Here is a 14825-nt window from a genome sequence, read left to right on the forward strand (position 1 = left end):
GGACAAATGAATGCTGGTCCTGCAGGAGTGAAATGTGGTTTCCTCTAACTGTTTTGAAATGAAAAATCCACAGGTTCCTGGTGGACACACACTTCTACATTCCAGCATCCTCCAATGGCGGGCTCTGGTGGTAGCCACCTTGCACTTGCACTCACCTTTATTGTCAGCACCTTGATGGACACTATTTCCAACCAATCAGCTTGTGCCATGGCAAGTTTGAAACTGATAAAAGCTGGGTGCTGCAGGACAAGCATGTGCAGGTCTGGTAGGAATCGGCCTGTGCAACCCGTTAATGTAAAATAAACCTAACTCCCTGCCCTCCATGTGGCCTCAGGTCCCGTTCTTTGGTTGCTTTTGAGCTACATTATGGAATTTTTAATACAGTTTCTCTTCCTCTTCTTTCTACATTTGCTTGTGTCCTGCTCTTGATCAAGATGAGTGTCACTTTCAGGTTTAGGGTAGACGTGCCTTGGTCTTCAGCAAAACCAGTTTGGGCTGTCAGTTTTCTTTATTATTTTTTATATATATATTACAGAATTACATGTCGACAGGGGTTTGAATCCACACCATTCCCACCACCTGAGTTCTGAATCTTCACTCTCCCCACTGCAATCCACCACAGTTCCCCTAATGTAGTAGAACTATCTGTACAACTATCTGTCCACATTTATACATAGTTGCCCCTTCTTTTTCTGATTCAATACTCTCTTCCCCTCTAAGTCACTCATGATATCTTAGCTACCTCCCTATGTCCCTCTCCTTTTCCTTCTCTCTCTGGGTGCTGATGGAGCTGGAGTGCAGAGTTCCCTTATCTTCATCCTATCACTTCTCCCCCACTGGGAGTATGGATCAAGGTTGTTTATGGGGAGCAGAAGATAGGAGTTCTGGCTTCTATAGATGCTTCACCGCTGAGCATGGGCGTCGTACAGGTCTATCCATACCCCCAGCCTGTTTCTCTCTTTCCCTAGTGGACCAGACCTCTGGAGATGCAAGGGTCCAGGACACATTGGTGAGGTCATCTGCCCAGAGATGTCAGGATGGAGCCATGGTAGCATCTGTAATTTGGTGTCTAGTTGTCAGTTTTCTTTTCTTTTTTTCTTTTTTTTTATTAGCGATTCTATATTGATTTACAAAATTACATATCACCAATCCCCCCACCAGAGTTCCAAATCCTAAGTCCCTCCATTGCAAACCATCTTTCTGTCTCTATCCTACAAATAAATAAATATGTATATATTTATTTAAATTTTTTTAATTTATTTATTTTCCCTTTTGTTGCCCTTGTTCTTTTCCATTGTTGTTGCAGTTATTATTGTTGTTGTTGTTGTATAGGACAGAGAGAAATGTAGAGAGATGGGGAAGACACAGAGGGGGAGAGAAAGACAGACATCTGCAGACCTGCTTCACTGCCTGTGAAATGACTCCCCTACAGGTGGGGAGCCAGGGGCTCGAACCAGGATCCATATACTGGTCCTTGCACTTTGTGTCACCTGTGCTTAACACGCTGCGCTACCACCCGACTCCCTAAATATGTATTTTTTTTAAAGTAAAAATTCTCACCTTTGGGGCCAGATGGTGGTCCACCTGGTTGAGCAATCATGTTACAATGAGCAAGGACCCAGGTTCAAGTTCCCAGTCCCCAACCGCAGGGGGAAAGCTTCACAAGTGGTGAAGTAATGTTGCAGGTGTCTCTCAGTCCCTTTCCCTCTCTATCTCCCCCTTCCTCTCAATTTCTGGTTGTCTCTATCCAGTAAATGAAGATAATTTTAAAAAGTGTTTTTTAATTCTCATCTACGGGGTAGGGAGCTTCACAAGTAGTGAAGCAGTGCTGCAGGTTTCTCTCTTTTTCTCTCCCTTTCTATCTCCCAATTCTCTTTCAATTTCTCTCCATTTCTATGCTATTTTTTTTTTCCCCAGAGCATGGCTCAGCTCTGGCTTATGGTAGTGTTGAGTGCTGAACCTGGGACTTTGGAGCCTCAGGAATGAGAATCTTGCATCGCCATTATGTTGTCTCCCCAGCACCCTAAATAAACAAAATTTTTCAAAGTGAAAATAACAATATTTATTTTATCATTATTTCCTTTTATTTATTTGTTTTTATTACATAGAGACAGAGAGAAATGGAGAGGGGAAGGAGAGGTAGAGAGAGAAAGAGACACCTTCAGCCTTACTTCACCAATCATGAAGCTTTTCCCCTGCAGATGGGAACCAGGGGCTTGAATTCAGGTCTGTATGCATGGTAGCTGTCAGCTCAGTGGGGTACACCACCACCTGATCTAAAATAACAGCCTTTAAAATGTCCGTTTCATGTATTGCACCAAAGTAAAAGACTCTGGGGGAGGGGGGGTTCAGGTCCTGAAACATGATGGCGGAGGAGGACCTAGAGGGGGTTAGATTGTTATGTGGGAAAACTGAGAAATGTTATACATGTACAAACTATTGTATTTTCCTGTTGACTATAAACCACTAGTCCCTTCCAGTAAGAAGAAAATAAATAAATAAATAAAATAAAATTATTTAAAATAGATGTCAGTTTCACTAATGAATGCCCTGGTGAAACAGTAGAAAGTGACAAAACAGGGAACATGCACATAGCACACCTGTCACAGAACAAAAGACAGAGGTTTTCTCAAAGAACAGCAGCTGGGCAATTACTGATGTCAAGGACTAAACTAGCTGTGTTTTATGTGCATGTTTAGTAGTTCTCATCTCAAAAATTAATAAAGTGACTCTGTCACTACAAGGAAAACAACTGACAGTACAACTGAAATTTTGGAAAATTTGTGTCTGCCCTCATAAGCCAACATTTCAAGACTTCTCAGATGCAACTGTGGTACTGTATATTAATGAATGTCACAACTGATAAAGTGGGGTTTTTTTTCTTTTATCTTTGTCTATTGAATAGAGACAGCCAGAAATCAAGAGGAAGGAGGAGGAGATAGAAAGGAAAAAGAAACAGAGAGACACCTGCTGCACTGCTTCACCACTAACAAAGCTTTCCTCTGCAAGTGGGGACTGGGGGCTTGAACCCAGGTCCTTGAGGATGGTAATATGTGTTCAACCAGGTGCACCACTACCTGGCCTCAAAAAACTTTTTTTTAATTGTATTTATTAGTGGATAGAGATAGAGAAATTGAGAAGGAGGGAAGGGAGAAGTGGGGAAGGAGACAGAGAGACACCTTTAGATTCACCACTTGTGAAATTTCCCCCTGCAAGTGGGGACCAGGGGCTTGAACCTAGGTCCTTGCGCACCTAGTAGTGTGTGTACTTAACCAGGTGCATCACCACCTTGTCTTCTGATATGTTGATATGTTGATATATTTTTATAATTTCAATTTCTTTTTGTGTGTCTGTGTGTCTGTGTGTGTGTCTGTGTGTGTGTGTGTGTGTGTGTGTGTGTGTGTGTGTGTGTGTGTGTTTATTAAAAAGAGAGGCAGAGGAATAAAGAGAGAGTGAAAGAGACCACCACAGCAAAGCTTCTTTCAATGCAGTAGGGACTGGATTCTAACTTGGGTCACCCATATAGCAAAGCAGCACACTACCCAACTGAACTATTTCATTGGCCCTCACTTGCATCTTTATTCATGCAATACTTGTTCCTCTTTGCCACACATCCAACCATCAGATCTACCTAATATATAGCTTAGTGCTTGACACATAAAAGGACCTTAATAAAATTTCCTCAGCTGGGAAATGGGAACGAATTAATGAACCGGGTGCTTTTATTCAGTAATCTTACCCAATCTTCCTTGGAAGGTTCCACAGCATGTGTCAAACTGCTCATTATAATGGCTCAAGCCAAATGTACATCAAAAGCATCAAAGGATAATATATATTTCACACTCCTAAATAGCAGCTGAAATCATCACTGGAGAAAAACAACCGAAACAGACACACATGTAGAGAGAGGAAGAAAGGAGAACTGGTTTCCATGGCATTTCACTATTTATTTAAAATGTTGGGAAAATGAATATGCCACAAAGGCCTAAAAATGATCATTAGTCAAAGATGAAAAGCCAAACTGCAAATCTGCTGAAAACCACAAATTCAACAATTGTGTTGGCCGAGTTAGACATGACCCAGCATTAATGATAATCTCAAATGTTCCTGGATCAAGAAAGAAGGGGTAGATGGAAAAACTAAGTTTAATATTTTTTTTTTAGATTCTTTTCTACAAGGGGGAAAAATTAAAGCAAAACAAAAAACAAGATCTGTGCTCCTTATCCAATGCCAATTAGATGATGCAAATAAATAACTTCTCAATAATTAGAGTAGAAAACAAATGTAGTCTTTTGGGGTAGAAGAAAGTGATTTAAAAAAAAAAAAAGAAAGAAAGAAAGAAAGAAAAGAAAGAAATGTCCATGGAAATCATATCTAAACTGAGAATCTCAAAGGGGACAGTCAATCTAGCAAAGAGAAGACTTTTTCAAGAATCCTTCCTGTGACGTTTGCATGGAATTAAAAGTCCATCAACATTTGGATGGTTCTTTTGTGTATTAGTAAAAGCTAGGTAATCACAGCAGCAGAAGAATGGCTCAGACTGGGACACTTGAAGGCTTAACCTAAAAGAAGGCAGATCTGTGATATATACAATTTACATCTCTGCCACTCTCAAGAGGTCTTTGAGAAGGCTGGGAACAAAAGGGTAATGGAATTACTACATACATTTGTCAAGGGACTAAACTTGAAAGCACAGTTTGTGAAGACTACTTACAATAAAGCTAATATGATTTATACTTACCCAACAAGAACTTTCTTTAAAGGGACACAGGCCAAAATGGAAAGTATATTCCCAGGGTTGCAAGCACTTAATGAATACAATCATAAAAGACATAATTTTAGCTGGGGTGACATTGTTTTAAAGAATTTCCATAGTTCACCCCAGCAGTTGGCAAATAATTTCTTCCCTAAATTTTGAGATGATTAAGAGAAATTGAATGAACTTGAGTGAGGTAATAGAGAAGATTTTTTTTGGAATAACCTCCAGGTTTCATGGTAGAGTTATGTCCTACAACATTTCTCCCCTGGAGAAAAGCAAAGCAAAGGAATGGAAATAAGCATAATGTGTATTTTGATAAATGCCAAATATTGCTTGGTGCTGAAGACTCAGAAAGGAGGAAAATAAATAGTCCCCCAACCCAAGCAGTTTAGAGAAGTCTGGTAGGAAAGACAGACTTAAGACAAAAATAGCAATCTTGGGCAGTAGCTGTAACTCTGTGGTAGAGCTCAGTGCCTTGAATGCGTGAGGCCCTGGGTATGATCCCAGGCATCTCCTTAAAAAAAAAAAAAAAAAAAAAAAAAAAAAAAAGGTGGTCGGGCGGCGGCGCAGCGGGTTAAGAGCATGTGGCGCAAAGCGCAGGGACCGGCGTAAGAATCCCGGTTCGAGCCTCGGCTCCCCACCTGCAGGGGAGTCGCTTCACAGGCGGTGAAGCAGGTCTGCAGGTGTCTATCTTTCTCTCCCCCTCTCTGTCTTCCCCTCCTCTCTCCATTTCTCTCTGTCCTATCCAACAACGAATTGTGTCAACAAGGGCAATAATAATAACCACAACGAAGCTACAACAAGGGCAACAAAAGGGGGAAAAAATGGCCTCCAGGAGCGGTGGATTCATGGTGCAGGCACCGAGCCCAGCAATAACCCTGGAGGAGGAAAAAAAAAAAAAAAAAAAAAATTAGCACTCTTGTGCAGTGAGTACTAAGCTAGTTGAAAGCTCTCATACCCAGTAGGAAGGTAGGAGTAGCAGGAAGAAGTTTCAAAATAGGCATTATTTAAGGTAACCTAACTTTGCCAGTGCTTTGAATTAGAGCTTTTAGCATCTAGAATGAGAAAATCAATTTCTGTAATCACAATCCCCCCAACCCCAATTGTGTGACTTTGTTATAGTCACCCAGATACACTGGAAACTAATGCACAGAGTAACAGCAAAAAAGAATAGAAAGGTGAAAGTAAAGTTCTCCCCAAATCTTCTCATCAAGAAAACACTGTCATTATTGTTTGGTAACACATCTCTGTACACAGCTACAGACAGGAAAGTAGATATTATTTCTTACATTAGACTATGTCAAGACTGGAGTCTTCTTCGGTATATGTCTAAAGGACATGAAAGCACTAATTCAAAAGGATACACCCCTAGGGAGTCAGGTGGTAGTGCAACGGGTTAAGCACACATGGCACGAAAGGATACAACCCTATGCTCACAGTTGTACTATTCAGAACTGCCAAAATATGAAAGCAACTTCAATGCCCAAGGACAATGACTGGATAAAGAAGTTATAGGGTGTATATTTGCTGTAATACTACTGTGCAATCAAAAAAGATAAGATCATGTCATTTGGGACAATGGGGATGATTATGCTAAGTAAAATAATTAAAGAGAGTGGGAGTCATTCGGTAGCATAGCAGGTTAAGCACAGGTGGCGCAAAGCGCAAGCACGGGTATAAGGATCCCAGTTCGAGCCCTTGGCTCCCCACCTGGAGGGGAGTTGCTTCACAGGCAGTGAAGCAGGTCTGCGGGTGTCTATCTTTCTCTTCCCCTCTCTGTCTTCCCCTCCTCTCTCCATTTCTCTCTGTCCTGTCCAACAATGATGACATCAATAACAACAATAATAACTACAACAATAAAACATCAAGGGAAACAAAAAGGAATAAATAAATAAATAAATAAATATTTTAAATAATAATAATAACTAAAAAGTGTAAAGAAAAACTGATGGTTTCACTCACAATATATTTTTAAAATCAGTTCATCAACTATTTGCTGTCCACTGTGTGTCCACCTTAGACCTTCCCCTTCCACATGCCCCCCACTGTGAGCCCTCTTTACATCAACCAGCACAGGGCCTTTCTGCCTCCTCCTCTTCAGCTGTCTCCATATAATCAAAAAACCTCCTTCTTTCTTAGCCAGAACTACCTGATTCCCCTTGGTTTCTTCTCCCACCTCTGTGGGTGTTTCCCTCTCTTATGGGCTCCAGGAGGTGGAAGCTTTCCACATACAATGCAGGACAGGCCAGTGAGCTCTTCAACAACATTTTGTCCTTCCTACCATACAGTTTGGAAATGAAGGGCCGGGGAGCGGCACACCAGGTTAAGTACACATCGTATGAAGCACAAGGACCAATGCAAGGATCCCAGCTCAACCCCTCAGCTCCCCACCTGCAGGGGTATTACTTCACAAGCAGTGAAACAGACCTGCAGGTATCTCTCTGCCTCTCTCCCTTTCTATTTCCCCCTCTCCTCTCAGTTTCTATCTTATCCAATAAAAAGAAAAGATAAACAAGTGGTGAAGCAGGGTGGCAGGTGTCTCTCTGTCTATCACCCCCCTCTCTCTTGATTTATGGCTGTCTCTATCCAATAAATAAAGATCATAATAAATAAAAAACAATTTAAAAAAGAAAAGAAAAAATAATATTGAGAAAAAAGAATATTGAGCAAGTGTCGGGCTATCGACACGAGAGAGAGAGAGAGATGACCCAGGAACCAAGCTCATGGCAGTGAGGCCATTCAAATCTTTATTCATCTGAACACCCCAGAGTCAGGTGGTAGCACACCTGGTTGAGCCACGTGGCACAAACCACAAGGGTCAGCATCAGCTTCCGGTCCAAGACCCAGTGGGAAAAGCCATGCTTAACCTGCTTAACCTGGTTCTCACAGTATTCCCAGCAAACAAGTAAAAGAAAAAAAAAAACAGTTGTAGTGAATCAGCAGGCTGGAAACTGTTGGGACAGTCTGAAGTTCTTTCCACAATCCTATGATTCCACAGAAGCCAACATCTGCCAATATTTAAGCCAAGTTCATAGATGCTCATGGGGAGAAACTCCTGCAAACCTTCATACTTGTTTTCATTTTGAATTGTTAATACCTCCCCAAAGCACCATTCATCGACCATTCACCCTCCCTCACTGAGTTTTCTTTCCCACAGTCCCTCACATGGAGAAACAAAATAAAATAACCCAGTCAGTCATTTCTCCATAATTCTTGAGTTAGTGGTTAGCACATGAGACTAGGATCCTCACGCCAGTAATTTTTTTTCTCTTTAAGAATTATGGTGGTGGAGAGAGGGTTCTGGTCCTGGATCAAGATGGCAGAGGAGGACCTAGTGGGGGTTGAATTATTATGTGGAAAACTAGGAAATACTATGTATTTACAAACTATTGTAGTTTACTATCAACTGTAAACCATTAATCTCTCAATAAAGATATTTTAAAAAATAATAATTATAGTGGGTATCGTTGGGGTAAGGGTAGGCCATGGAAGTGAGGTCATCGAACTTCGGTGGTGGGGGAAGTATGGTGCTGTGCCCCCTGCTGTCTTCTACTCCTGTAAACCACTATTAAATCACTAGAAAAAATATATATTAAAACAGGCCCTGGGCAGTTGTGTACGTGGTAAAACATACACATTACCAAGGGCCCATGTTCAAGGCCCTATTCCTACCTGTAGGGGAAAAGCAAAAGAGATGAAGCAGTGCTGTAGGTGTCTCTCTCACACACTCTGTGTCCCCTTTCCCTCTCAGTTTCTCTCTGTCCCTATTAAATAAATAAATAAATAAATAAATAAATAAATAAATAAATAAATCTGCTTGGAGCAATCTACAGATTCATGGTACAGGCACCAAACTCCAGCAATAACCCTGGTGGCAATAATTTTTTTTTTAATTATGGGGGTCAGACTGTGGTGCACCTGGTTGAGCATACTCATTATCATGCACAAAGACCGGGGCTCAAGCCCCCCAGATCCCACCTGCAGGGGAAAGCTTCACAAGCAGTCTTCTTCTTCTAGCGTTTGCCCTTCTTCTGTAGCCAGTTAATGGCTTTGAAAGTGACTGGGATCCATGTGGATTCAGTCGGCTAGGAAGGATCGTCAGTTTCCCCAGTGAATGGGTACTCACGGGATGCACCACGGGAAGGTCGATCCAATGCAGTAAAGCAGGACCACAGGTGTCTCTGTCTGCCTGTCTGTCTGCCTACCTGCCTGCCTGCCTGTCTGTCTGTCTGTCTATCTATCATGTCCCCCTTCCCTCTCAATTTCTCTCTGTCTCACACACACAGTTATATTCATACCCATACACAAATCCTTATACATGACCACACATACACTCAACCACACACACACACACACACACACACACACACACACACACACACCTCCCTGACTTTCTCTCAGGCCCCTTATATCAGATAACCTCAGGAGAGACATGAATCAGGCTGGGATACTCGATTTTTTCATGGACACTGGAGTGGAAGATGCATTCCCAAGTTATCCTACAGAGCCTGCGTGTCCTCAGGAAAGCCTGGTGCTGGAAAGCATCTTGTCAGTATCAAATGTAACTGCCAGAGGACTGGGCGGTGGTGCACCTGGTTGATTGCACATGTTACCATGCACAAGGACCCAGGTTCAAACCCCCAGTCTCCACCTGCAAAGGGAAAGGCTCACTAACAGTGAAGCAGTGTTACAGGTGCCTCTCTTTCTCCCTCAATATCTCCCCCTTCCCTCTCTGTTGGTCTACTTCTAATTCTGCTTCTAAGACCCCTTCTGTTTTGATCATCATGTTAGTTTCACTTGCATTGCTTAATGCTGTGGTCTATTTACATAATCACTGTTTTACCTGAGATCCGCCCTGCCTGCAGGACACTGGTTTAATCACACTGGTTTGCATTCTCTTTTTGCTCCGCCCCCTCTCCCAGTCACACCCTGTTTTTACACCCTACCACTTCCTTCCTGGAGAGTATAAATGCAGATGAATAAAGCCAGCATTGCACTGCTTCCCAGCTCAGCTATGAGTCCCTGGTCATCTCTCTCCCGCTCACGAAGCTAGCCCGGCACCTCTTGATTTCCAATAAAATCAAGAGGTTGGTTGGTTGTTTTTTTTTTTGGCTCCAGGCTTATCACTGGGGCTTGGTGCCTGCACTACCAATCCACTGCTCCTGGAGGCCATTTCTTCCCTTTTATTGCCCATCATTGTTGTTGTTGTTACTATTGTTGTTGTTGTTGTCATTATTGTTGTATAGGACAGAGAAAAATCAAGAGGGGAGGGGAAGACAGAGAGGGGGAGACCTGCTTCACCGCCTGTGACATAAGCCCCCTGGAGGTAGGGAGCTGGGGGCTTGAACCAGGATCCTTGTGCTGATCCTTGTGCTTTGACCCATGTGCGCTTAACCCGCTGCACTACTGCGGGGCCCCACAGATGTTTTTTTTTTTTTAAAGTTTTGTCTTCTAAGTATTTAAAAATATGTGAAATTGAGTCAGTGACAAGTGTTTTCTGCACGCATCACTTGATCTCCATCACTCTTTCCTTCCAAACTGTCTAAACAACTACACTTGGTCTCTGCCCTCTTCGGCTCAACATTTAAATGTTCTAAGGATTTTGCACTGGTAGCTTTTTGTGCTTCTGACTAGACTACTTGAGCTGATGTGGTCATAATATTGACGTGAAACAAAGTCAGGTCCAGCCTGAGTCTTTAGCTAGAGGTTTGGTGATGTCTCTTGGGATGAGAAACAAATCATAGGGATTTGATTCTTGTTTCTCCCAATTAGGCCATGATCAAATTTCATTATACATTATTTCACTGAAAGCCAAAGTTTCCAAGAACCCATGAGTAAAGTCAGGTACACACCTACGTGCATTGTTTCTGTGGGTAAGTGGAGTAGACACCTCAGCCAGAGAAGGTGGCTTGTAGCTCATATTTGAAGTTCTAACAGAAATGGAGTTTAGTAACCTGGCTAGATTGGGACCCAAGCTGAACTTGACTTCTTAATAAGGAACTTTCAAGTGGTCACACTTTCCCTTCAGATAACAGGAGGCCAGCACTCACCCTCATGGGCTCATCAGGAAAGCCTGGTTTGCTTGGCCGGTCCTGGCGCCGGGATCTCAGAAGCTGTTTGGCCTGCTTTTCCGACAGAATTGGCGAGGCCCCTGGAAAAATTAGAAGACTTGAGGTGGATTCCCAGACTCACAAGTTCCCATCCGCCTCACAGAGCAAGAAAAGGATTTACAAATTCAATCTCAGTAGAGACACAAAGTGCCTCTGTGGTGACGTGACCCTGAGAACACAGCATTTATTTCAGAGGCTCATGGAGAAATTCTACATTGCTTCTCACATGACTGATGCAGAGCAAAAGCAACACAACTTAAACATGTTTACTGATTGCAATGGCTTATTCCTTTAAAAGTCAGTTTAGGGAGTCGGGCAGTAGCACAGCGGGTTAAGCACACGTGGAGCAAAGCGCAAGGACCGGTGTAAGGATCCCGGTTCAAGCCTCCGGCTCCCCACCTGCAGGGAAGTCGCTTCACAGGCGGTGAAGCAGGTTTGCAGGTGTCTATCTTTCTCTCCTCTTCTCTGTCTTCCCCTCCTCTCTCCATTTCTCTCTGTCCTATCCAACAACAACGACATCATCAACAACAATAACTACAACAATGAAAAACAGCAAGGACAACAAAAAGGGAAAATAAATATTAAAAAGTCAGTTTAATTTAATGGGGGAAAATATTCCAGACAGACAAATTAAAGAAGAGAAACAGAGAGAGAAAAAGGGAAATTAATCCTTCAATGGGCTAGGGGCTAGGCTTGAAACTGAGTCCCATATATGGCAAAGCAGTCAGTAGACAAGTGACTTTTCTTTCTTCCTTCCTTCCTTTCTTTCTGTCTCTCTTTCTTCCTTTTTTTAACAACACATTTTTTTATTATCTTTATTCATTGGATAGAGACATCCAGAAATCAAGTGGGAAGAGGGTGATAGAGAGGGAGAGAGACAGAGAGACACCTGCAGCACTGCTTCACCACTTGCAAAGCTTTCCCCCTGCAGGTGGGGACTGGGGGCTCAAATCCGGGTCCTTGTGCATTGCAATAAGTTTGCTCAACCAGGTGTGCCACCAACCAGCCCCATATGTTTTGTTTTTAAGATCTATTTATTTAGTAACCCAGGATAGAGAGAGAGGGAGAGAGGAAAAAGAGACAGAGAGAAAGAACACTAGACCATCACTCTGGCACATGAAATTCCAGGAATCGAATTCAGAACTTTATGCCTTTAAGTCCACTGACCTAGCAGCCACTGTGCCACCTCTGGGCTGCTGAAATTTTGGTTTTTTATATTGTTGTTTATTATTATGATAGAAGCAGAGAGAAAGATGGAAAGAGACAGGGAAAGAAAAAGAGACACCTACAGCTTAGGATGCTTCCCTTCCTGCATGTGGAGACTGAGCCTTGAACCTGGGTCTTTGAGCACAAATGTGGTTTTTAAAGCATATTGTCTTCAGTTCCTCTGGTCAATGTCTTTCTTGTCCCTTCGGGTTGCTTTAGTATGTTTTGTTTTGTTTCGTTTCGTCTTGTTTTGTTTTTAAATCCCCAATATACCAAATCAAGTTGCCACTGGAAAATTCCCAGGACAATAATACTTCATTAAACTTGAAAATCATATAGGCTTTTTCAAAGAAGATGTCATAATAAAATTATATTCAGTTCAGAAGAAAAAAATCACACACAAACACTGGAAGATATCATAATAAAAGTATATTGAATTTTGATAACCTCATATGACCTCTCAAAGAAGATATAATTGGCTCTATGGCAGCACTTTTGAGAATTAATGATCAAATACATTTAAAGATTTTTTTTTTATTATTATCTTCACTCTGCTGAAAGCAATTCTGGGAACCTGCTCTTTTAAAAGAACCATAGAATTATGATATAGCATATAGTATTTGAAATGAAAAAAGAGCCAAAATGTAAAGTGGACTTATTTCCATTTATCAGATTGGCACAGAAGCAAGCTGTGTTTTCAAGATCAGTGCTCACCTGAGAAGGAAGTCAGTAAGGTGAGAGAGAGCAGGAATACAAACAATGTCTTCATCCTGCCTGATTCTTCTCTCCACTGGGTGCAGAATGAAGTCCCTCCAATGAGCCAGCCTACTTGAAGGAAGCCACTTCCGGTTGTTTATGCTCTGACTAGGGCACTTACCATGTGATGCTAAGCGCATCTGACTGAGTTTCTGGTGTAACTGCTGAAATGTTTTCTTCTGAAGCCTTATAAATTTTCATTCTGGAGAAGAAAACATTCCCCTCCCCAACCTGCCTTTCAGAACTTGAATGTGAGAAAGCAACATGTGTTATTCAATTCATTGGCACTGATATACACAAGCATCGGAGAGTAGCTTGAGTGTTTTTACCTGTAGCTTCAGTTTATGTGCCTGCTGTTGCACTGAGACTTAATCATCGTTTTACATTAACGTTACATACTCCTTCCAAAGCCCATCTGTCAATCTAATTTGTCTTCCCCAGTAATGTGAGACATCGACAGGAAAATTAGTACAGGGCATAATGTGGGGGTGGGGGAGAGCAAATTTTCATCTGGCTTATGAGCTAGAAAGTCTTTTACCATCATATCCTAGCTTCATCTCTTTCTAGCGAGGTCACCTTTGACAAATCACTCTACGAATTTCAGTTTCCTCCCCTACAGAAAAGGAGGTAGCAGTACTTCCTGTGTAGGGTGTGATGGATAAGAAGCAAGATGTGGTAATTGGCAACAAGTACTGCCCCATTTTACAAGTAAAGGAGTGAGGAATGATGTTTAGATACCTGAAGTCATAATTTGGATGCAGAAGCAGAACCAAATACTTTTTGTCTTTAAAATCTAGGGGTCTAATTGGAGTATTACACCAAAGTAAAAGACTCTGGGGTGGGTGGGTGGATGGGGAGAATACAGGTCCATGAAAGATGATGAATGACATAGTGGGGGTTGTATTGTTAAATGGGAATCTGGGGAATGTTATGCATGTACAAACTATTGTATTTACTATTGAATGTAAAACATTAATTCCCCAATAAAGAAATAAATTATTTTTAAAAAAAAATCTAGGGGTCTGGTCCGGGAGGTGGTGCAGTGGTAAAGCTTTGGACTCTCAAGCATGAGGTCCCATGTTCAGTCCCCGGCAGTACATGTGCCAGAGTGATGTCCGGTTCTTTCTCTCTCCTTCTATCTTTCTCATAAATAAAATCTTTAAAAAAAAAAAAGTCTAGGGGTCTTCCTATTATGCCCCAAAAGGTCCTTGTGTGATAGGCTATGAATAAGATTATAAGCAGCCTTACTTCAAAATAAAGCTTTTTATAAAAACCATAAAATCTCAGTAAGTTAAAACTTACTATTACTTATTAAAGCTAAAGAGAAAAAACTCACTAAATTCAAGCTATTACATATATCACACCACAATAATTATTAAGTAGTGTTAAGTTATGTCTGGAAAGCAAGTAGCATTTATTAGGGTAAAAATTCTGATGCAGAGAAATGATCTGATGTTTTTGTGGTCACTGCCAGCTCAGAAGAAAACAATAGCCCATCAGTAGTTGTCCAAGTCTATGCTAATTTGCATAACTGATACTGAGTCTAAATGTTCTGCCCACTCTCTTGGTATAAAGATAGTTTGAACAGACTATAAACAAGGAGAAACTATCTTGCAATCTTGTTAGAGTTGCTCAAAATTAGATGGTTGCTTTTAGGCATTCAGTTGCTATTAAAATCTCTCTGTTTTTTATACAGTTTCAATAACAGCTATTTTAGGAGCATTATTTTTTAAGACTACATATTTGTCACGTTAAATAGCTTGCATTTTGTGATGTATTAGCAAATTATTCATTCATTTTCCTCCTTGTGGGTAGATAGAACACAAAATGGAATGTTACTTTTTGTAAAATAAACATCCTGCATGGGTCAGAAAAAAATTGTATACCTAGCCAGACATTTCTGAGTTTATTATAAAAGTATGTTTTAACTCAATGATTTTTAGCTATATCAGTAATATACAATAAAAACATAATGTGAGTCACTGATACAAGTC

At 41.3% G+C, this 14825-nt stretch overlaps 1 protein-coding gene across 1 annotated transcript in view; it reads right to left on the reverse strand.

The window, feature by feature from the left end:
- The window catches only part of C12H17orf67 (chromosome 12 C17orf67 homolog), a 31347-nt gene extending 18471 nt beyond the window's left edge, over positions 1-12876 (reverse strand). Inside the window, exons 1-2 of the mRNA XM_007526693.2 lie at positions 12790-12876; positions 10810-10910 (exon numbers count right to left, since the gene is read on the reverse strand). Of these exons, the coding sequence (XP_007526755.1) occupies positions 10810-10910; positions 12790-12844 (156 nt within the window). The 5' untranslated portion in view covers positions 12845-12876. The remainder of the gene's footprint in view (positions 1-10809; positions 10911-12789) is intronic.
- Positions 12877-14825: the final 1949 nt, after the last annotated feature.

The sequence above is a fragment of the Erinaceus europaeus genome, chromosome 12 (assembly GCF_950295315.1).
Source record: "Erinaceus europaeus chromosome 12, mEriEur2.1, whole genome shotgun sequence".
Lineage (NCBI taxonomy): Eukaryota > Metazoa > Chordata > Mammalia > Eulipotyphla > Erinaceidae > Erinaceus > Erinaceus europaeus.